Consider the following 24,760-nt stretch of genomic DNA (forward strand, 5'->3'; position numbering starts at 1 on the left):
TTTGATGGAATGGTTCAGCCATAGCAGACTTGGGTGTAAATATGTACTCAGTGTAGTAGTAGTCTGCTGTATATGAAGAGTTTGAGCCAGCTTATAGTGTCTAAGGTCTCAGAGGAAAGGACAATTGGAAACATGGGGAAAATATAAATAGCAGAAGTGTCCTTGCGCAACATCTCAGCTCCTCCGTTAATTCCTCCCGGATGCTGCAGCTGCTCCTCCAGTCCAGCAGGGGGCAGCCTTCTGATTACCAGCAGCACACAGCCCGCTGCGTTCAGGAATCCAACATGTCTGCGCCCTGTAGGATGCTGCTATAACGTGAAGGTACAGGACAAGTCTCAGGTAAGACAACACTAAGGTTTATGTCGGTTTTTTAGAGTTGTAAACTTTCCTCTTTCACACGTTGTAAAGGTTTTAAGCGGTGTGTCGGGTCACTGAGTGTTAATGCAGGGCACGTGCACGTAGCTTCTTGCTGTTCAATGTGACTGTGGAAGTGTTGCAGCTGTGCGTCACGCTTGTTTTTAAAGCATTAGTGTTATAAGAGGTGAAATGATGCCGTTCACACGTTGTATCCGTCTAATAATTGTTCATCACGTAGTTTGGGTCCTCAACGGAGAGTTTTTAAAGAATCGTCCGTGGTGTTCAGACTTAACCTGGACGCAAAGTCAAAGCTCCCATTTACGAGCAAATTACTATGAACACAATGTCTTCTACACATTTTTATTTATTGTGACATTTGTGTTTTTGTTTGTGAGGCTCATTTGAGAAAATGCATTCGTTTACATGCATGCACTGATCAGTATTTTTTAATGTAATATTTGAGTTAACATCTGGTGACAGTCTGGGGTTGTTTGCTCGTGTTTCCTGATCAAAGCACAACCACAGTCTTGAAGATTCAGATTACCTGAGATTTTGAGTGTTTAACTCTTATGAAACATTACCTATGAATCCTTTACATTCATTGTTGCTAATTTATCATAATTATTTACTGTCATAAAGAAGTATTTCGGATCTTCTGTTGTATTGACAGTGAATTGGAGAGAAACAGTTTTCATTTATTAGATCTGACTGATGTGTTTGCTTGATGAGTATACCATCTGTTTTGTTTTTTCTTTCTTGTCAAAATACTTATTAAACTTAATTGTTTTATTTTACTAACCAGATTCTTAATAGCCTTATCAGCATCAAAGAACAGTTTGTTTTTCTAAATCGTTCTCAGATTAATCGGACTCACAAACATTTGTGGAACTAATAACATCAACAATCGCTTCTGCAATTATTGGAATGCAGTGCAATGAATGATGTTAATAGTTATTGTGTTTGACATATCAACAGCTGGTTGTGTGGGCTCCCTGCAATGACTCTGTGGCCCCCATGTGGCCCTACAGTGTAAATCACACCGTAAACCTTCCTGTTGACACATCATTGTTTTTCTATCTTTAAATGTAAATGAAGGAATGCTTTTAGATTATATTTCCCTTAAAACTGCTTCAGACCAGACCTCAAATATCATCATTTGAGAAACGTCTACACGTCCTGTTGGTGTGGAGCATGTGTTTTAGTTCGTTACTGAATATTCTTGAAGTACTTTTAGTCACCTGACAGTATAACCGGACATCTATGGAGAATATATTTATTTGCAGGTCTAAGTTAATGCGCCAACAATAAAGCAACTACAAGAAACTTTCATTTGCTCTGCAGACAAAAGCGATAGTTTACGTGGAATGGAGACGTCGCCACTGCCTTGTGTATTTAAGATCTTCATTTGTTCTTTTTCCTTAAACCTCAGAATCAGAATCAGAATCGGCTATCTCAACCTGAAAGGGTTGCCGTCGTATCCTGCCCCAGTATCAGCCATATAACCACGAAATATAACTCAAAAGAATCAGAATCAGAATCAGAACCGTTTATTGCCATGTATGTTGAGCATACAAGGAATTTGGCGTGACGGGAGGTGCAAACATTTAACAATCAACAACAATCAGTGCAAGTAGAAACATATTAAAATTTACAAGAGATATAAAATAAAGATGAAATATAAAATAAAGTGCACAAACGAACAGATAACAGGACTATAAACAACGAACAGATGACAGGACTATAAACAAGTGAGATGTAATTGTAGTGTAAAGTGTCGAGTGTAATAGAAGGGATGCAGGGGAGTGACCGGTGGGAATTTGTCCTGGGGTGACAGAGTCAGTGGGGGACCCGGGCTCTGTTAATGAGCCCGACTGCGGACGGGAAGAAGCTGTTCGTGAGGTCTTGGTCCTGATGGACCTCAGCCTCCTACCAGATGGAAGGGGCACAAACAGTTTTTGTCCAGGGTGAGAGGGGTCGGCTACAATCTTCCTTGCTCGCTTCAGGGTCCTTGAAGCGAACAAGTCTTGGAGGGACGGCAGATTGCAGCCAATCACCCTCTTGGCAGAGCGGATGATGCGTTGCAGTCTGCCCTTGTCCTTGGCAGTGGCTGCAGCGTACCAGACTGTGATGGAGGAGCAGAGGATGGACTCAATGATGGCTGTGTAGAAATGCACCATCATTGTCTTTGGCAGGTTGAATTTCTTCAGCTGCCTCAGGAAGTACATCCTCTGCTGAGCCTTTTTAGTGATGGAGCTGATGTTCAGCTCCCACTTGAGGTCCTGGGATATGATGGAGCCCAGGAAGCGGAAGGACTCCACCGCGTCGACGGGAGAGTCACACAGGGTGATAGGGACATGTGGGGAATGTGGGGAATTAATTCTCTAAAGAAAAATCTCTTCCTTCCTTTTAAACTGGAAAATGTTACTGACTGCAAAACGTTGCCTGTGAGAATCCGTAGGTCATAAAGCTGCATGAGTATTAAATCTAGACGGTTTCATAAACTCCTCGTAGAAGCTTTAACCTGCAGCTAAAGAGCACGGAGCTAAGGCTGCTTCTGTAGCCACCACTAGAGCTGGGAAGTAAATCAGATTATTATATTGATATCGTGATATGAGACTCTATTGTTTTAGATTTTGGATATCGTATTATTGCAAAACGGTTTTCTTTTCCTAATTTTAAAGGTTGCATTTCAGTCAAGTGATGTCGTTTTCTTTCTTCTTACCAGACGGTTCTATTATTTATCTTTTACCCAATTAGTCATATCAACCTTACTGATGATTATTTATCATAATTCTCATTGTCTAATTAGGCTTTTTGGTGATAGAAGCAATAATCAACCCTGCAATGTCGTTGTTATATCGATATCAAGGTTTTTGGTCAAAAATACAGTGATATTTGATTTTCTCCACATCACCCAGCGCTAGCCAACAACAACAACAACAACAACACAACAAATATGAATCTGGATACCAACACACAGTAGGAGGAGGAAAGAGAGGGTTTTTAGAAATGGTGGAGCTGGTACCTTCACTGCTTTCTGGCGTCAGGGGTCTTGTAGCCTCAGTTCAGTACAGTCATGCATCGCACAACTTGTCCATGGAAAGCTCATAAAGACATGTTAAAAATGACCCATTCAAACAAGCCCAAACTCTGCTCTACCTGGCAGTACATAAGATGATGTGTTGTTGTTTTTGCTTAGGACCCCTCATCACTGGGTGTTTGTTTATTAGTTCAAAGCAGTTCAATGGAGGAGTTTTCCCCTCAAAGTGTTTGGTAGTATTTCGCATTAAAAAGAAAAGATTGGAGAACAGTGAGAAAGATAAACAGTCTTTTCTAGCTAGGTTTTATATGTTCTTATCGTGTATGCCTGAATGGTTTAAATATTTTAGAAAACATCAGGGACAAAGGATTTCCAGCTTCAAAAGAGCCGAGTCATTCCCTAAACTGCAAATCTTCTGCTGGCTGCAAAATGGAGCTCCAACTTTAACTCCACCCGGATTCCTTGTCGCGATTAATGTCCTGTGTTAATTCTAGTGTCCACCTCCCAGTTCACTGCCCACCCGCCCGACCACGCTGTTACGATCATCCCGCCCCAGTGTTTTGGATACGAGGTCCAGCTGCAGCCGGTGCTCAGACGGCTCCAGAGTTCAGAGGGTTTACTGTCGCGTTCTGGCTGCAGTCACAGTTGGCTTACGGCTTCTGAGCTGTACTTCTGAAGGCTGGACGTTATAATGTCAGAGCCTTGTGCATCCATGTGTTGCCTAGAGATGGAGTGCATGTGTGTAGTCATCTAAATCTGTGACTGCAAGGCTTGTCCTCCTCTTCCTTTCCTCACATCGCTTGTTGTTGCTGTTGCATAAAGAAGTCTAATGATGTTGTGAGCAATGTATTGCTTCTCTTGGTACATCCAGACTTTATAAATCATTTATCCAGACTTCACGTTGAAGTTACAGTGGAACTCCTCATGTAACTTTAGCCTGTTTTTGACACAGCAGTGTGTAGGTTTCATGTGCTTCGTGGTCAGATAGAAAGTAGGAAGTCACAACATGTGATGCTTGCTGCATGTCTGCAAAATGTATCCGGAGATGATCTGAAACTGGGGGCTGTTTCCCCCTTTTTTTTTTATATTTCAAAGTATCTGCTGCTGATGCAACATTGTCGCGGTTTGTTGCCTTTTTAGATTTATTCAAAGTGCAGGCGGTTTGTAACACACTCTGTGTCACCATTCAAACATGACAGGGAGAGGGTAATGTATTCGGGGGAGCCGGGAAGGAAAACGGCCTCCCTGGGATTTGATCACAGGCGAGCAGAGATAATACATGCAGGGAGTTTAGACTGGGAGTCATCACTATTCAAGTACAAGGTCCTGGTGTGAGCCCAGGCTGCAGTGATGGCACTAAAGCGGCGCAGAGAACAGCTGCTGCCCTCATTAACGGTCTTACTTCTGCACCGTGACTGTTTGACAACTGGAAGACAAGTGAACTGATTACAATACGCCGAGTGGCCACAAATATAATGGACTCCAAACATTACACACACACACACATGTGATTGGCTCACAGTTTGTGCAAGAGTTCATACCAGAGGTGTTGGATGGGGTCGGGGGTCAAGCCTCCAGGAAGAGTGCCGGGCGTTGGACCAAACCGTGGAATTACAGCTTATGGGTTTTTTATATAGACTTACTTTGGAAAATATTAGTTTTTACTGGTAAGTTCATTTACCTAAAAAAAAAAGAAATTAACCGAGAGTTGCAACTTAGGTAGGTCCTAAAAGTTGTAAATGCACTCGTAGACAAGTCTAAGTTCTTTTCCCCTTGGAGGCGGAGTTATAAGAGGCGTAGGTTCACGTGCTCGATGGGCTCATGGATGTGGCCGATGTGGCCGATCGCTGGAAGATCTGAGGAATTTTGTCAGAATTTTGTACTCGGAAGTGAAACTTTTTTTTCTTCATGCGCCACTGAGCTAATTTTTAAAGGAATTAAACGTGGATCAACTTGTTGAATGTGTGGATTCGCTGCTGTTTCTTTCTTACATTACAGCTATTTGAATATATTTGTGTTCTATTGCACTTCTGCCGATCCTGGGAGAGGGATCCCTCCTCTGTTGCTCTCCCCGAGGACAAATTCATTCATTTGAACTGAATTAAATTTGACTGTTGGTCCATCAAAATAACGTTAAGACGTCATCTTGAGCTCTAGGTAATGGTGACATGTTATGTTTCACTGTTTTTTATTGTTTCATAGACTGAATTTATTCATCAATCCCAACAATAATTCAGCCACCAGTGAAAACAATAGTAGGGAATGAGGATAAGATTGAAACAAGGCATTGTATAATAATGTATAATAATATTTTGGACTGTAAAAACATGCTGAACACTGAAAATGTCTTTCACTCCAGTTTTGATTAATATTTTGGCACAAAATAAATGTCTGTCTGCAGAGTGAGAACACCAGCTTAATGCAAAACATGAATTTTAAGCGGCACATCTGGGTGATGCTGAGAGCTGAGAGCTGTAGGTTCAGGTCTCAGTTAAATCGGGTCATGCGGTCTTGTGGAATCATCCAGACTCTTCTTGAGTTCCACGTTTTATTCGACTGGCCTTTAGCACTTTACTTTCAGCAATCAATAGCTCCAGGACCGGAGTTTGACGGGCTGAATACTGATGTGGAGGAACAGCATTGGCACACGACGGGCTCTCTATACGTTTATATCTGAAACCTGATCTCTTCATCTCGCCCCACGTGGCTCAGTGAATGATCACAGCACAGTTCATTCCTGTTTGGTCGCCGCATTAGACTCATCGATCACAGGTAATCTGCTGCTTCTAATTCATAATGTGGCGCCGTCTCAACAAATACGACACACCAGAGTTCCCTGCTGCCGGTGAAGGTCCTTCCTGTGCCGTTTATTGTGCTGTTAACAGATTTGCCATCTTGTCTATTCAAGGACGGCAGTCATCTATTGTGGCTCTAATGGTATTCAGACTTTTCTGCAAAGATGGGCAGAAACATGAAATTGCTTTTATAATTTTATATTTAATTTTCTATTAATATCTAAGGGCTTCAGTTTGTCTCCAGGGCCTTTCTTCTTGTTTATCTTCAATTAGTTTGGTGGCAGGTTCTTGTCGTGGTCGCATAAGTCACACACACACACACACACACACACACACACACACACACACACACGTGACTTACCGCTAACTTATTGTGAATTAAGCTCTCAGCTTTCGTCTTGCGTCTAATGTAAAGGTGAATGCAACCACTAGATGGACTGCCACGCTAAGAGTTGAATAACACTGATTGTCAGAGTTTTAATGTCGTTGGAAGATAAGAATGAATTCTGTCCTTTTTTTACTTTTAATTTCAAAGAAAACTGATCTTTCTGTTTGGAAATGGCCTCTGACGGGTTTTTATCTTTACTGAGATGGAAACCGAATGGATTTGTTTTTTAAGGGGTGAGACCAGAATATGAATACTTCAGTTCTTATCAGAGCAATACAAACCTAGACCCCCCGGGACCAGAAATATGCATCAAGTAATGGATCACACATTTTAAACATAACCGAGGATAGAAGCTTGCTGCGTACATTTATTATATCGACTAAAATCATCCTAATTAGGGTTGTGAACTATCAGCTACGCTATAAATACCATGTTACTGCAGCACGTGGGGAACAGTAGGACAGTAAGTAAATGAAGAATAGGGGATGGGTGATAACATCCTCTATCGCAGCGTGTTTGGACGGATACTATATACTACAGTCCCTGACAAAAGTCTTGTCGCTTGGGTACAAGTTGACCTTAAGTGCCCCTCAAATATATTTGTAATACATTTTTTTTTTTACAAGAAATGGCTAATTTCAATCACAACAGCTTTTGAAATAATGTTTTGGTGCCAAACAAAACTGCTGAAAAGCATTCTAACGTTCACAGCTTGGTAAAGCCCACTGAGTCAGTTTTTGCAAAGACAAAAGTCTTGTCGCCTTGTCATATGATGCACCCAATCCTAGATTACAGCCTCACCTGTGATCAATAATTGATCAATCAATTAGTGGGTGTGTATAAAAAGAACCCCAGCACACCAGACCTTCACATCAACTGCAACTTGACCTCTGACAACATGCCTAAGATTCACCCTGAGACCAAAGCGTTGATTATCAAGAGGCTGAAGACCAGATCCACTGCTGAGGTGGCTGACGCCTTCAATGTGTCTCAGCGTCAAGTACAAAGAATAAGAAAAAGATTTGAAGAGACTGGAGATGTTTTTGACAAGCCCAGGTCCGGCAGACCCCGCAAGACAACTGCTCGGGAGGACCGTTTGTTGGCTCGAAAATCCAAGGCCAGCCCCTTTTCCACTGCAGCAGAGCTCCACCAGGCCTGGTCACCTCAAGTCCCCGTGTCAACCAGGACAGTTTGTAGAATTCTGTCTCAAAATGGCCTCCATGGTCGAATCAGTGCCCAGAAACCAGCACTAAACAAAAGGCAATTAACAAAACGTGTGGCATTTGCCAAGGCCCACAGCCTGCTAAAAGGATGGACGCTGGAAAAGTGGCAGAAGGTGGATTTCTCAGGTGAATCTTCGGTTGAATTACATCACAGCCGCCGCAAATATTGCAGGAGACCTACTGGAGCCCGCATGGATCCGAGATTCACCCAGAAAACAGTTAAGTTTGGTGGCGGAAAAATCATGGTCTGGGGTTACATCCAGTATGGGGGTGTGCGAGAGATTTGCAGGGTGGAAGGCAATATCAATAGCCTAAAATATCAAGAAGTATTAGCTACCTCTTACATTCCCGACCATAAAAGGGGTCAAATTTTGCAGCAGGATGGTGCTCCATCGCATACTTCCATCTCTACATCAAAGTTCCTCAAGGCGAAGAAGATCAAGGTGCTCCAGGACTGGCCAGTCCAGTCACCAGACATGAACATCATTGAGCATGTCTGGGGTAGAATGAAAGAGGAAGCATGGAAGACGAAACCAAAGAATCTTGATGAACTCTGGGAGGCATGTAAGACTGCTTTCTTTGCTATTCCTGATGACTTCATCAATAAATTGTATGAATCATTGTCGAACCGCATGGATGCAGTCCTTCAAGCTCATGGAAGTCATACAAGATATTAAATATGGATCTCACAGCACCACTACTTAATTCACTGATGTTATGCAACATATTTTTGTATTTGAAGTAAATTATTTGTTCAATTTTCACATTACTCTCTGTAGGCGACAAAACTTTTGTCTTGCCAAAATCTGACCTTTCTGTGTTCATTAAATTATCAATCTTTCTTCAGTGAAGCAAATTTATTTTAGTATATTAAACATAATTTGGGAGGGTTTTAGCTTTCATATGAGCCATTTCTAAAACCAATGGATTAATTACAAGTCAGGTTACAAGCTGTTGTTTCTACAAAATGGATAAGTGACAAGACTTTTGTCAGGGACTGTATATAGTATATAGTGTCTGATTTCAGAGGGACCTTTGTTTATTATTCACACTTTTTTCCCATCATTTCCTGTCACATCTTAACTGTCCACTTTTGAATTAAAAAAAGCAAAAATATAACGTGTTAACTCACAATCTACAGCATCACCCAGATGTGCCGATCTCTGGGATGAGGAAAAACTGGGACCGCGACCACATCTTTGGCACCTCTTTCATTCCTGAAGAGTTTGCATGCAAGAAATAAATGGCAAATGTCAACCTCATGGTGGCGCGAGAGGGAAAGTCCGGTTCCCTAAAGTCTGTATCGGATTCATCCTGGTGGCATCATGATTGAATATAGAATACCACGTCACGCCGTCCTTTAGTTGTTGACATGTTTCTGTCTGAAGTGGTGGACCGGCATCGCCATCCTTTACATCCAAGTTTCCAATCGGCAATGATTTCACTTTTATTACGTTTTTTTTTTTTTTTTTTTTAAATCAACAGGTGATTAAGCTTTGCGAGCACAAGTCAGCAGTACGAGCTGTAGTCTGGTGGGCAGAATCAATCCTACAAAGATGGTTTAGGGTGGACAACGAGAAACACAAACCAGCCACATAAAGGTGCTGCGATGGTTAATACTGCATTCATGCTCAAATGAATCTCTGTCAGAGGGTTGAATGAGATCATAATCTTTGATCGACTTTATTATTATAATCTTTTTGCCATGTGGCAACACAAAATCGGTTTCATTGCAAAGTATTTGACTTTGTGTCTCTTTCAAATTAGCTGAGATGTGAAGAAGAGAAAACAGACAAAGTGTAACAAAGACTATTGAACCGGCCTCGGTTCTGTGGTGCAGGTACAAAGCATGATCCCAGTGAGAAATCAAGTCATATTCAGCTTTTACTTCATCAGACTGCAGTAAATAGATATGAAAGATGGAAAGAAGAGAAGAAGATATGATCTCCTCGAGGCTGATGCAGCGTCTAGAATTTACAGTGAGGACGGTCCGGGACTTAAAGACCATTTCTTCCATTTTTCAACAATGTCATTTTATAGAAGATCAATATCTGTAACCTTGAACTGTAAATAAATAACAGATTTTGGAGGATTCATTGATGTTGGCCACAGTTTGATGTGTCTCCTAAATGAAGACTAATGAGAGCGTTGATATTCTAAACAACTAACAGCGGTGGGCTTCACCACTCCGGCTAATCATACATTTTTAATAGCAAACTGATTAATTTCTTTAATCGCAGTCGTCTTCATCGTTGAAGTGCAGTCAGTGTTAATTATGCTGAAAACACACCACAGAAGCTGCTGTCGTGTGAAAATCTAAAGGAATTTTCAGACTCGTTGTAATGAACTGATAAAAGATGTAATGAGTTTGTACAACGGGAGTTTCAGGTTATTCCACTTTTAGGTTATCTTTTCACGACAGCTTATGTAGACCTGCACATTTTAATAACGGGTGGGATTTCTCTCCAGCTTCTCCCCCGTGTGCTCAGGTTTTATTGACATGTTTACCTCCGCCAAAGATGTTTCCATCCCAGGTAGTTTGTCTGACAGGCAGCAGGGGAGATTTCCTAAATAGATAGGCCGAGAAACAGCTCGGATTTAGAGTTTGGATTTTGCCGGTGATTTATAACTAAGGATGAATTTTTGCACCGTGATGTTTAATATCGAACATGTCATTTTCATAATAACGCTGTATGAACTTTTAAAACTTCCTCTTGGTTCATCTGGAGAGTCCATTGTTTACTTCTGGTAAACCATGTCCATGTATGAAGACCCGGCAGCTTCACTTCTTACAGTGTACGCCAGTATTACTGTGGCTAAGTGGATAGCAGGGCCGTCCTTCAATCAGAGGGTCGGCGGTTCGATCCCCGGCTCCGGCTCTGCTAGTCGCATGTCGATGTGTCCTTGAGCAAGACACTTAACCCCAAAATTGCTCCCGTAGCTGTGCCTACGGTGTAGAAATGTGATAGAATCTGAATTGTAAGTCGCTTTGGATAAAAGCGTCTGCTAAATGACTGTGATGTAATGTACTCCTGACTACGACCTAATATTCATGACTTTGTGTCCCATGGAATAATCTCAATAAAAAGAAATGCATTATACCTAAAAATGTCAGCAATAGGAATGCCGTTGTTGGGTGCAACAACAGTTTGGAGAGTGCTCCAACATTTGCGGTGTTATTTTCTCTATTATCGCTCCCCTCGCCCTCCTTTATCAGGTGGTGATTTAAACACTGGCTTTGCAGCATGTCATTTATCGAGCATGTTTAAACAAAGTGCTTTTATGCTGCAAATCTACACGGCCCAAACGCATTGCTCTTTCTGTGTTATCGAAGACGCCGTTGCCAGTAATTGCTGTAGGAATATAATATTCAGCCTAAAGAGCAGCTCAGAATTGTGCCTGTTCCTTTCAAATTACTGCAGCTTTGATTTGATTATTCACAGCAAAACATTAACCCAGCTCTGACTCGGGCTTATTGTATTGCCTTCAACCGTGTTTCCCGCCGCTTCGCGGTTTATGCTCCTTTATACCTTGACTCTAATGTAAATGCAGCTGCGTGAAACCTACCGTCAGTGCGGTTGTGATGCCTTATGTAGGTCAATTCTTCTTCAGCGTTCACTGCTTGGCCTTGTGATGAGTGATTTCATTTTGTGAAAGGAACTGCGGTTTTATTATTCATACTCAACCGAGATTGGAGTTGCGGTGCATTAAAGCATGACGTTGTCATTCCCCACTCGCAGAACTGTTATTCCCTTTGCCCCAAATTGGAATTAAACCCTACATTTGATGCTGGCCCTAATTGTTTTTCTCTCGCAGCCGCAAAAAATCCAGTTAAGCCTCGTCTCTGAATGTACAGTGTGTAATTTTACTGGTTGAAATCTTTTTTGAACCCCCCCCCCCCAAACTGCGATTTTACAAGTTTTTCTGCAGCTTGCCATTTAGGATTCATGAGCCTTTCTGTCACTGTTTGATACCAGTGGGTTTTCTCACTTACGGTTTAATGCATTTAATGCTAACCGGCTCCAAAATTGATCTGAACTGCATCCCGATTTTCTTTCTACAACAAAGTATCTGAGCACATGAGGCGAGTAGCGTGACATTGACCTCTGAAGTGTAGAAGTGTATGAGACTTGCATTGTAAAAGAGGGAATTCAAACTAAATGGATTGTATTTGGGACTCTTTCTGCAGCATGCGCACCACATTAATGCCCTAAATGTTGCTTATGGTGGTTACACTTCAACGGCTGCTAGATAACCAGCAGCGCAGATGGAAGCACAACTTTTCTTGGGAGCAGTTTGTTGCTCCAAAGCAGCGTGAGGTCCCATATATCTTTTTGGTACTGTCTCTTCTGTTGATCTAATTGGATACCCTCTGTTGCCTACAATGAATCATTGCTGGACCACCTCGCTCCCCTCAAGTACTTATTTTTATTGAATGCAGGGTTCCCCTGAATCACGAGGCTCAACCTTAAAACTTGTATTTGTCCCTTGGCTCTAGTCATTGATCTTTTTTTTTCTTCTTACAGCTGCGTCAGTATCACTTTTATTCCAGCAGAGGATTACAGGCTTGCTTTTATGCGTTTCTGCCTCCCCAGAGAAAAGCCAGGAGTTCAGGCCGTTCTCCCCACTCCACTAATTGACTCCTAATTTGGCAAATGCATTTTAAGGTGGAATGGAAAAGCCGACCCCTCTTTGCGTTCAAACAGGAGGGGGGGGGGGGATTGCCACTTCCAGCCCTCCTCCGTGTATTAGTATTGTTACTTATCCATATCCTGCCCTCTACTCTCGACCTCGACTGATGCAGAGGAAGCTCTGCTGCAGCGCAGGGAGTTTAATGGTGACACATCTGAAGCTGAAGCGAGGTGCTTTGGCATGCACCCCATGATTTCTTTGGGAAGAGAAGTTTTAAATCCTGCCAGTTCTCAGGCTCTTCAACACGGCGAGCGTCAGCACTGATGCACACTGCAAACACCTCCAGGAAAGTGGCTCTCGCTGAGCCGATCGAAGGCAAAGATTTTCTTAATTACTCGCCCGCTGCAGAGTGGAAAGGCACGGGTTCAGCCTGTGGGTATCTGTATCGATTTGACTGTATGATGTTTTAATGAGCCCGGCGTGTAAATGATTTGTTGCAGTTGTGTATTCATGAAAGGCTAATTTGTTTGTTTTTTTTCTTCTGCATTCCCAGTGGATGGATTCTCAGTTGACGTGGAGGCAGATTTAAGGCTTTTGAGACCAGGATGTCGAAGATCTCTAAGGCAGCCAAGGCTGTGAAGAAATTGGATGTCAGCAATGTAATCCGGGCTATAGTGCGGTCAGGACAAGCGGCCCCCGGGCCTCCACTGGGCCCCATCCTGGGACAGGTAAAACATTACTTACAATTCCACTTCTTGTTCCATCTGTCTGCTCCGAATAATCAGGAGTGTAAACTTAATTGCAAGAGCATGGCTTCATTTTATCAGCTGACCCTCTGCACACAGCTCTCATTAACTGCGAGACAACCCGGTCCTTTCTTATTTTCACTTTGCCAATCACACAGTTGCCTCTCTCTCTCCTCAGTCACCTCCTCCTGCATCCCCACCACCACCACCACCTCCATCCCCTCTCATAGCCCTATTCATATATATTCTTATTCTAGTCGCACCGCTCCATTGTGCAGGTAGGTGCTACACTCTGCTTCAGTCTGCAACTATTTTCTCACAGTTTCCAAAGACACGAACACCTCCATCCACAGCAGCTGTCCGTACACATTAGCCTCACTCTTTACAAGCCATTTGACGAAATGGGACTGAACCTGTGAGGGTTTTGTCTTAAATTCTTGTATACTTCTCTCTGCTTCAATTACTCCAGAGAGAGAGACAGCTGAGGTTGTCTTGGTTTTCTTTATTGCTCAGGGATGCACCGCTCCGACTCTTTCATCACGGATGCCATTTGCTACTCGTAAAATGTATGTATCTGCTGGTACAATCACAAAATAAGTCGGCAGTCCTCAAGCGTTGAGCAACGAACAAAGATGGATTGTAGTAAGTGGAGAAAAATGACTGAGGATACATCATTATATTTGTTTTGAATAAAGTTATCCTTCCAGTGATGATGTTCGGTACGCGTCCTGCGTCTCTGATGCATTAAAATCTGAAAGGACTTAATAAACTCACTATTGACGCGTCGGGACGACACTGTACATTTAATGACAGAGTCTCATCTTCATAGTCTTAATCATCATGAGAGAGTCATAATTTCCTGCAATATAATTGTGTATTTTAATTTCATCACCAGACTTTCAGTGGAAAGCTTTTTACTACCTACTGATCACATTTACACATAAACTCTGACTGAATACATTGTCTTATTATGTTACGTTGAAAACTGTCCAATTCCGATGCTCTGTTCGTTAACCTCATCTACGTTTCTGATCACAGATCACACAAGTGCATTGTTTTAAATCTTTCCTGTAAAATGTGTCTCTTATTTTAGACCATAAAAGCACAATCTGCTCCGGCTTTAATGGAGATTCAGCGCTTTAACTTTCATTGTCCTTTGCGAGAGTGAATGAGTGAAACCCTATGGCTCCTTCTGTCCATGCAAATGATCCAGTTAGGCTCTTTAATGGACGGAGCTCATCAGCCTGGACTGCTGTTGAACGCTTGGAAACCAGATCAATTCTCTCAGTTCATCCAGCTCTGTGACTTATTGACAGCAGAGAGACATCGAGAGAGAGGACGATGGGGAAAGGGATCAAAACTGGCAGAAAAGAGCTCCACGTGAATAATAATGTCAGGAACAAGTGAATGTTGAGATGTCACAAAGGAGTTAATTTATGTGAAAACATCTCATCGTCTGTTGTTGACTGTAAAGGTGTCGTTACTTTATGGTTATGTTCAAAATGATGTACTTTGCTGTCACCAGCGACATCAACTATCACATAAATTCAGCTAATTAATGGAAATCTGAACTCCCTGCCAGACTGGGACGATGATGAAGTGCTCACAAATACTGGAAGTTTTAATTAAACAAATTTCTCTCCTGTTTTGTTTGAACTTTACCCGCATTTCTCTACACATCCACTCGATCATCTTTTCACCTTTTTATATTGAAATAACAAATAGTTTCTTTATTGATTTGTTGATTATGTTCTTGATTAATCACTCAACTCTGCAGCTCTACATCTTTAAAATCATTGTTTTGATGAACCCTTACTGTATTGGTTCGCTCTCGCTGCTCTCATAGTGTCGTTTTTGTCCTCGGCAGATAGAAAAAGCTTTAAAAACCTCCGGTACACAACCTGCTCAGCACCAAACGCCAGACAAACACAGTAAGCGACGAGCTGGCAAACACAGTTGAGCATTCAGCAGTCTCACATTTTTCTTGAGGAGATGGTGGAGCCCAAAAACGGAGCTAAAAGAGAGTGAACATTGGAAATAAATTCACCATGTGACTCAAAGCAACACGTTTGCTTTATCAACTAAAAAAGTGATGATGCGTCAGATGTTTTGTTTACAGCTTTTTTTCGGTTGCTCCCAAGGGGACAAAAAAAATAAATCAATGAACCAATTTAATTTTTTTTAAATGACCACAGGCGTAAGACGTGTTGTTCTCAAGAGTCTTGCAGACAAACACAGGTCACAGCGTTTGGACTGATGTTTGACTGCGACTTCTCTTTTGAAGGAATAATACAATGAGCAGTTACAGTAATGAGCCATTTTCAGCCAGTAATTAGGAGGCGGATCGATTCTTTAATCTCATCCTATTTCAACATCTTTTACTTCCTCTGAAAAATACAGCAGCCAGGGTTTTAACTGCTGCCAAGTGAAGAGACCGTAATAACCCAATTTTACCGTCTGCACTGTTTACCAGTTAGATGTATAATTGATTTTAAGATTTTCACAGATCACATTTAAGGCTCAGCTAAAGCTTCCCTCCGCTACACTGGAGACCTTTAAGTTCCTTCTGATCCTCCAAAGCTGAGAACTAAGAAACTCGCTCTGACTGTCATTCAACTCTCAACCCTAAAGGTTATTAAGTTGTTCAGTTTGTAGCGCGTCGTGCCTCCGAAAAAATCCCTGTAAATTGACTTTTTTTTACACCTACAACATTGGGTGCAAAAACCTGTTTTTTTATTGCAGAGTTGCATTACTTGACAGAGGGGTTATTTTGAATGGCAGCTCCCCATAGGCATACAACAATAACACTTTGAACAATCCTCTGTGTCTCTCATCCTATGAAACCTGTCACAGTGACACGAGTGCTGCTGATATGTCAGCATCAGTGGTATTTTTGGGTGTTTTCCCCCAAAAAACACATTTTCTTTTCCCAAAAGATGCTCTGGTTGGAATTTGATCGTTTTAAAGAATATGAATTATGTGACAGCTCAAGATAACAGGCAAGAATAAAGATAGTGGTTTCTTTACCATCTTAGACGAGTAGCAGGTGTGATCTTTACTGCCTTTCTTCGTCCTGTCCAAATATTCAGACATTTTGGATATATTTCCCACTTTGAGTTTATTTTTCTTAAAGACCACAGTTAGTTTTATATTGTTATTTTAATGCCTGACTTTTACTTTTAACAGTATTCCGACACTCTGGTATTGTTGGATTTAATTAAGTAACAGATCAGAGTACTTCCTCGGTTCGGTTCACAAAGGAGTTGTAAATAACTCCAAAATAACATTTTCTTTTCAAAGATTCTTAGTCACTGATGATGTTTTTTGTTCACTTGTTCTCCGAAGCATCGCCGTTCATACGGACGTTCAGCTGTGATTCTGTCTTCAGTTCAAAACATTCAGTCAGTTGAAGGTGTCGCGCTCAGTTCAGTACAAAACTAACGCATAAACAATGAGCTATTGGATTATGAATTCATCAGTGGCGTTTGCTCTTTTTCTGAAATTATTTTGATGTGCCAAAAGCGGACGTAATTCAAGACAAAATACATTTCCCTCGAAACGTATTTCACAATGCAGTTTCGGTGAATAGGAACTTAATTTTTAGGAGACCAGGCTGCCTTTTAAAGACCCAGTGATGTAACTATAGACTTTACATAAGGCTGCCAAATTGACAACAAGTTGTTCTACCCCTTTCTAAGACTTTATGTGATTTATTTTTTTTTTTTTCATTTCCAAAGACCATCGATCAATGAGGAGAGAGGAATCACATCTCCATGTCACTGCAATGCGTTTCTTTTGCACATAAAGTAATTTCATCAATTTAATCTGTGAATTAGTTGAATTAGTCTGCTGACTCTGAAATTCTCCAGGAAGCAAATGAGCAGGATCTAATAACTCCTGTGATCTTTGTCGAGGTGTCACAGAAGTAGAACAAACAGGGTACAGCTTATGGAGGACATTGTAGTGAACCAGTTTCTATGAGCTTATTAATAGAAGCTGACAAACTGTCTTGTCATAAATCTGACCAGAGATCTGCATCAACTGTGTTCAGATGTGATTCCCGTCTCGCTCTAGATTTATGCAAACCTGGCTTTGGGCCCTCAATGCAGCAGTAAGGAGTTAGATTTTAGAGATGAATTAGTAAACATTTCCCTCATGAAGCAGTTTCTCCACATCAGTAAATACAGATAGAGTCGTTCCAGGGCTCAGGTTGGTCCTAAAAAAAAAAGGCTTTAATTGAAGATGGCAGAAGAAGGTATTTTTGTGCAAGTCATGTCTTTTAATAGACTTTTAAAGAGGAAGTAATGTGAATCGCAGCAGAGCGCTTATTCACCGCTAAATGGAGCTCCAAAGCTAAAAGCTACTGACTTTCAAAATAGCTTGAAAGTAATCTACCATATTAGCATCAGGTTTATCGTTTATTCATGTGCAGAATAGATAATCTTGTTATTCTGTTTCTCTAAGCTTTTGGCAATACCATATGACTGTCACACGTTCAGCTCATCATTTGGTCCTCGTGGCACTTGTGTTTATCATTCACCTGTGTGTTCGTGTGGCATGAGAGCGCGTAATTATCATCCATATTTTAGAGAAAGGCAAGCACTCTATTTAATGTATCACGAGCTATAGGACGTACAAAGTAAAACGTGTTGCACATATGGACATAGATATATAGATATGGAGCAGAAAAGCAGTCATGTGTGAGACGCTTCTTTCAGACTTGGGATGCAATTCGTCTCTCTGTTTGTAATTACAATATAATTGCTTTACTTTAGTGTTTTGTGCTTTATTTTCTGTGCGTTTGTGTGCTTACATGTAATTTCCACAACAATAGTCGGTTCAGTTTAAAGATTTGTTGGTGGATTTACTGAACACCTGTGATTTCTAATGATAAATAGAGATAAGCAGCAGATCCTCACATCTGAGAAGCTGGAACAGGAAACAGTTTGGCACTTGTGTTTGACAGAAAAACAATTAAACAATAATTCAATAAATGTTCTTTCAACCAGCTAAATGATTAATCGACTAAATGTTCTAGTTAATTTCATTAATTAAGTCTGATGTCACCTGAGATCAGCACGAGTGTGCGTTTGTCTCCGGTATTGCAGATCTCAGACTCTTTTGCATCATTTCTTTCTCCTAGAATATACTTTGAAGTTCTGCCCAAAAGCGACGAGATCGGCGTGTGCTCCGATGAATGATTTAGACATCTGTCTGTTAAATGTGGCTCTTTCTGTCAGACCACGGGGGCGTGAGCTCGGAGGCATACTGTAGCTGTTGCCGTGTCGGGGGTAATGAGGGGAGATGGGGTGTAACCAAATGCTCAACGGAGCAAAACCAAGCCATATGTTTGTCTGAAGGTGCCTCCATTTGGACCCTTGAGGATGTCATTGTTGTCGGGGCGGCGTGTTGAGCGCGTTTGTCTCTCTGGGTTCCTGCGCTCCATCAAGCTAACACTGTGTAACGGTAAATAAATGGCAGTCGGCAGCCGCCCTGCTTGAGGCGGTGGCTCCGGCCCTTTAATCTTAGCCAGCCTCTCCTCCTCTGGGTTTGTCCTCCTCTCTGACTAACCACCCTTGACAGGGCAAGTGCAGAGAGGTAGGCCGCCTGTCGGCTGCGGGGCAAAATTTAAACAAACGAGAGAAATAAAAGAAGGAATGGGAGACAAAAAAGGGAAACTGACAGCTTTGGTACAGGAAAATAATTACAGACTGGAGTGGAATTAACACATGAGAATGGACGGGAAGAAGAGAGGCAAAGGAAGAAAGAAAATAGGGGAGCCACTCGTGCACTTTTCTCCAGGAGCTGGTTATGAGAGTCGCTGGGAGCTGAGGGAAAATGCTGAGCATTGTATCTAGAACTTAACAGGTGTAAAAAATTCTAGGAGGTAGTGGTTTGCCGAGGCTGCCAATGCAGTTGCTGCTTTTAGTATAATAGAAATATGAGAAGTTGCACACCGGGGAGTGCATCCAGAATGCGTAGGTTTGAAATGTTGAGTGAAACAGGGAGGAGGAGATGAAAGAAAGGAAGGGAGGCGAGGGCTGGATGCTGTCTACTACTCTGGTTATCCCGCTGTGGCTTTTCCTTAAAAGTTTTCTCTGAACCAGCAAGAAATTCCCCACTGAAACTTTGAATGCGTTGTTGTGCCCGAGTGTGTGCATTAGTCTTAATACATCCTGTGAATCTAGCCTGTAAATCAAGCATAAAGCACTGAGAATAAGCGCTTGCTTTTTGACGAATAGCCACAATTTCAATTAATAGGACCATTTTAGCAAAGAGGGGAGGCCGGCGGGTGCATTCATGGCCACTCAGAGCAAAGAGCCAGTTCACTGTGAAAACATCACACACTTACTACAATTCTTGACAGGCACACCCCATCTCTCTTTCAACATGAAACAGACAACACGACGGCACACTCAAGGATTACTGCGAGAGGATCCAAGCTGATGGCGCCGCCGGCATAATTGTGATAAATGACAGCCTTTTGTCAGCGTGGCGCACCATGAAGCAAAGAGCAAGCTTTTCTAGCTTGAATATGTGAGGGGGAGGACGGGGGGGGGGGTGCGTCCATTCACTTCACTTCACTTCACCAGCTCCAGTATGAGAGAAAAACATGCAATTTCCAGTGATAGCAGATTGACTTGTTTAAAAAGAGCCTCTTGGCCTTGAATGGTTGGGACTGAGTCCTCTTGTTTTCCCCTATATGTGGGTGACAGTTTGCCAATAACGCTCCTACGCAATAGTCAATGAACTGTCAACACTGGGCGAGTATGAAACACTTTTTTATTAGTTTGCACTCTGTCCTGGAGGTGTAGCAGACAGCAGCTGTGGAATAACTTTACAGTGTACACGTGGCATATGTCCAAGTTCCACATGGTACACTTAATGTGTACGCCTCGTGGCTCCATGAGGAAACAAGGCACTTGACTGTACTGTACATCCTCTACACCTGCTGCTTAGGTCCATGATCCCCATGATGCCCCCAAAACCCCACATGTTAACAACTTAGTGAATGAGACGGGCCATCCATTATTCATGGCATCAAAGAGTTAACTTTCATCTCTAGTTAAAAGGGGGATTAAGGGTTTTTCTTCTTCTTATTGAAAATGACTGAAAAAGACTTTGAGACAAAGTACAGACGACATCAAAACATGAATTTTAAGTGTGTTCTGAAACGGTAAAGGGATTACTTACATTGGTGTTCTGGCTTTGTAAACAATGTAGTAAAATAGACTTGTACTGTTGTTTGTGTTGCAGTAGGATTAAGATGATGCAAAAATGCTCATCTTTAAGCTCCACCATTGAAAGATTTTATTTGTGGAAGCGGTGTCTTTCATAAATAGTTGGCATCTTGAGTGAAGCACATTTTGATGTGTTGAAATCGCTGCAGGAGGGTTTTAAAAGTAAACAAACAAGTGACTGTACGGTATGCATCTCTGAAATCATCTTGAGCTGATGTTCTGCATTTAAATCAAATAAAATGTCATAATACCAAAGAAACTCACTCCAGACACCACAGTTGGTGATGTCACTGAGTAACCTTTCTGCTACACATGTTTTTATTTTCTTTTTTATTGTGGAAAAACTAGAAATGTAATCTTTCAAGCCTCTAGAATGTGTTAAAATACGGAAAATCAAAGCAGGGACTTTGGGTCGTGAGTAGACTTTGATTTAAAGCGCTACAAGCCTAAAAGGTTTGGATCCACTGGATTTGACTCTAAATTGAAATACTGGAGCACCGTGAAGAGTGTGAGCTTTACAGGCAGACGGCTTTTAAATCCTGGAGCTGTAGGGAAAAATAAATCATCACTCCCTTTGTATTAAACTTTTCTCTGTGAAAGGTCCCTGTAAAGTGACGGAGGAAAAAAAGTACACTAAAGGTCACAGTCTGAATTTGGCATCTAATCGGAGAAGAGTATTGATCTAATTTTTCTGACAAGCCACATGACCTGAACTCACTGATGAGATGCTGTATATTGAGTTGCAACAAATCTGAATGCAACAAATCTGTGTCAGTTTGGGCAGCGGTGCCGAGATCAAAGAAGGGAATGAAACACTACGAGTTACGATATACATTTCTGGAATATTCTTTACAGGCTGATAGATGTGTTCACAGTGTTTGAATATAAAAAATACACTGCCGCAAATCCCAGCAATGCATTTTAAGTTATTCTCAGCACAACAAAATGTGGAGAAAGCCAAGCTTGCCAAATGCTTTTCCACAGCTCAACATTATACCCATCTCTGTTGTACTGCAAATTCAACACAAGTTATCTGTTTGGATGTGATACTGGCTCTGCTGGTCTGGGTTTTAAGTGTGGGTGTGATCACATGCTTTTGTGTGTGCGTGTATGTTTAGAGCGACTCTCTAGAGTTCATGGGAGATGAAAGACGGTCCTAAGGGCGTCTCCGCGGGCTCCAGGCTGACGGGGGAGAGAGTGTGGCTTTGGGAGCGAGACAGTGTGTGATAATGAGCGGGAGGAGCTTTCCCCTGAGCCTGGCCCTCTCCCTGCTCTGAGCTCTGGCTTGGCAGGGTCGAGTCTCCTGGTTCTGCTCCAGACACAGTCTCGGCTCCTGCAGCGCCGCGCTCCTGCTTGTGTCTCTCCCAAGCTGAGCTCAGCTTCACAGCCAGAGCCAGCAGGTTCTTCCCCAGGAACACAGTGGACACACGGGAGTCCCTGTACCACAGCATGCCTGTGCCCCTCAGGGCCAGGGTCAAGATGTTGATGGTGACCAGGCTGAGCCACGGGTACAGAGCCTCCTTACGGGGCCCCCTCTGTCCTGGCAGGCCGGTGGCCCCCAGCTCTGTGAGAGCCACACAGGGCAGCAGCAGCAGGAGGGCGTAGCAGTAAAAGAAGACCAGGCCCTCGGCCCAGATGGGCAGCTTCTGCTCAACGACCCCGCCGCTCCCCGCCGCTGCTGCCCCGCCGTGGGCTTCCCACAGCCCCGCCTGCAGGTCCAGCACATCCAGCAGGTCCACCACCACCCACAGGAGCCGGCCCCGCACCTCCTGCTTCCTGCGCAGCGGGGTCATGTGGTCGGCTCCCGTCAGGATCAGAAACAGGGAGGGCAGGCAGATGGACAGCAGCAGCGTCAGGGTCTTCCTGGCCAGCGGGTCGGGCGGCCGGCGCTCCTGCCGGTAGTTATGGCAGACAAAGAAGAGCTTGAGCTGCAGCAGGGACAGGAACAGGAACCAGAGGGCGTTGGCGAAACCGCGACGCGGCGAACGCGCCTCCGACATCACGCCGGCCGACACGAAGCGCAGCGCGAGCAGGAAGCCCGCATCGCCTAGCAACACCGTCGCACACTGCCACACACTAGGACCGCGAGCCCCCAGCATGCTCTGCTCCAGCAGGTAGAGGTCCACCACTGCCATCGTGCTCACTGTGACCAGGGTTGAGACGCACACCTGGGGCGTGGGCACCATGCCTGAAAGAGACACACAGAGGAGCACAGTGGTAAATCTGTTCCATCGTCACATCGCTGCACATCCGTCCCCAGAACTCACACATTTAAGGGATAAGAACATGCTTGTTTTTGCTCACGCTAATTCAGAACCGAATGTAAAATAGTTTGACGCTTGTTGCTATGGTTAAAGACATCGGCTGGCGAGTAAGCAGTGAGCGCCCTTCATCTTTGGCCAGAGCTACATCTATTCTGGCTGCTCAAGCTGAGTAGCCTGCTAAATTGTGTTGTTTTTTTTGTAACCCTGCAGCTCTTTGAATTCAATAGTCTTAATTTTCTATAAAGATCCAAGCTTTGCTTCTTTTTGATACTCAGACTTGCTCTGAGTTCTCTGCTGTTACTTTTTTTTCTGTGAATTCTTGTTGTTTCTGCCACTTTTTTGTATTCTTCTTCATTATTAATTAATTGTATTCAGGCGCTGCTAGGTGCCTTGTCAAAGCATTTTCTTTGCCTCAATAATCGGCAGTATTTATCCTCGTGCTGTGCTGCAATCTTTAATCATTGCAAATCCCCCCTTTCATTCCAGATGAATATTGATAACTTTCTATTTGTTTGGAGATGCGTTTGACTCGTGTCTTTGTGTACACACTGTGCACGCCTGTGTGTGTGCATGCAGGCAATGCTAATTTGACAGAACATGAGGGTACATTTTTTTTTTCTGTCGCAGCTCATATCTCAGCCACAGACCATATAATCCTCAGTATTGATACAGCGTGAGATATGATCATTGACTTTACAGTGTAATCGAACCAATGTTGGCCTCTTTATCGTATTCGGCCTTAAAGCACAGCACAGACCAGTGGACTGTCTGTTATCTGCTCAGCACCACTCGGGGGTGTCAACCCCTCAACTGGATCGATGCCATTATAATATAAAATCACTACCAGCTCAGATGTGTGGTAATGGCAACAGTTCAGCGTGATCGAGCGAGAGATTGACGGCACGATTGCGGTCTGTGAGAAAAGTCTGCCAGTGAAAAGCGAGTATTGATATCTTGCCGATGGAAGACGCATCACTTCCCCGACTGTAAGACTAACAGGAGCTCTGCCATCTCCTCGGTGCTGTCTGAATCATTGAATGGGGCTGAGGAACTCCACTGGGTAAAAAAAGGGGGTTTGAAATTGTTTGTGTGGAGAAGGAGAATGAGCAAACGGCTGCGTGTGAAAGATTAATAGGCCTCTTGGCTGTCTACATGCCTAATAAAGTGTTACTGCGTGATCATTATAGTTCATAAATAAGCTCAGGGTGAGAGGGGGTGAAAAGGATGACGAGGAAGACTCAAATAAAGATAGAAAACGACTTCCACCCACTTTATATGAAGACATGCAGTTAATGTGCCTGCTTGGCCTGGATGAATCCAAACGTATTCATCACAAGGGCTATTGAAATGTCACAGACATTCGAGTTTGTTCTGAAACGGATGAATCTAAGAGATGAGGAAAGGAACAATCTCTGCTGATTAATCCGCTCTGAGGCGTGGTGGGAGGACGGGCGTGGATCATGCCAGCGTTCATAATATCTGATTGTCTGTGGAGCCTTTTGTCTCGCCGCTTACTGCAACTTGATTACCATTCGCCCAAAATTGAATGAATTGCACCAAGCGGCAGATTGAGAGGATATTGGAATTCAAATTTGTTTTTTCATTTCTCGAGGAACAAACCCAATCTGCAGGGAGAAGTTTACAGCCACGGTTGCAGTTGGCTTTTTCCTCCAGGTCGTGCCTCTTACGATATTCCACCTGAGCCTTAAATTCCACCCTAGAAATCTCCCCGTCAGCCCGTGTTTGTGTTTTGACTCCCTGTCAACGGCATGTCATTTATTCAGTTCTGAGTGAAGGACTGGGATGGCAGCCCGTGTGTCCACTATACGCTCATCAATAATGACCTAATTCATCATTCTCCTGTCAGGGAAATAACACTGCTGTTGACAAGGTGAGGCAACCTATTTCGCTGTAAGCATGAGTAATGGCATGTAGTAGTGCGCAGGTGAAAGATGTGTTCAGTTTTGTACTAAAAATAAATTTTCGCCCAATTAATTTTTCTCTCACTTGTGTTGAAGCTCGTATGACAGCAGTGCACTCTCCCTCCATCTGCACCAGTGTAATCGTCCAAAAA

The 24,760-nt window shown here is 42.9% G+C and overlaps 2 protein-coding genes across 2 annotated transcripts in view; one reads left to right on the forward strand and one right to left on the reverse strand.

Annotated features, from left to right (window-relative positions):
• Positions 1 to 212: 212 nt before the first annotated feature.
• Positions 213 to 24,760, forward strand: part of mrpl11 (mitochondrial ribosomal protein L11) — a 39,768-nt gene continuing 15,220 nt past the window's right edge. The window contains exons 1-2 of the mRNA XM_076103815.1: positions 213 to 339; positions 12,989 to 13,163. Of these exons, the coding sequence (XP_075959930.1) occupies positions 13,041 to 13,163 (123 nt within the window). The 5' untranslated portion in view covers positions 213 to 339; positions 12,989 to 13,040. The remainder of the gene's footprint in view (positions 340 to 12,988; positions 13,164 to 24,760) is intronic.
• On the reverse strand, positions 21,550 to 22,608 carry tmem265 (transmembrane protein 265). Its single transcript, XM_076103461.1, has one exon. The coding sequence runs from the start codon at positions 22,606 to 22,608 to the stop codon at positions 21,550 to 21,552; it is 1,059 nt and encodes a 352-aa protein (XP_075959576.1).

Source organism: Anarhichas minor, unplaced genomic scaffold (genome assembly GCF_050575085.1).
Source record: "Anarhichas minor isolate MPS153535 unplaced genomic scaffold, ASM5057508v1 ptg000028l, whole genome shotgun sequence".
NCBI classification, from domain to species: Eukaryota; Metazoa; Chordata; class Actinopteri; order Perciformes; family Anarhichadidae; genus Anarhichas; species Anarhichas minor.

Coding starts and splice junctions, on each gene's coding strand:
- tmem265 (XM_076103461.1), bottom strand. CDS start 22,608: ATGGTGCCCACGCCCCAGGTGTGCGTCTCAACCCTGGTCACAGTGAGC.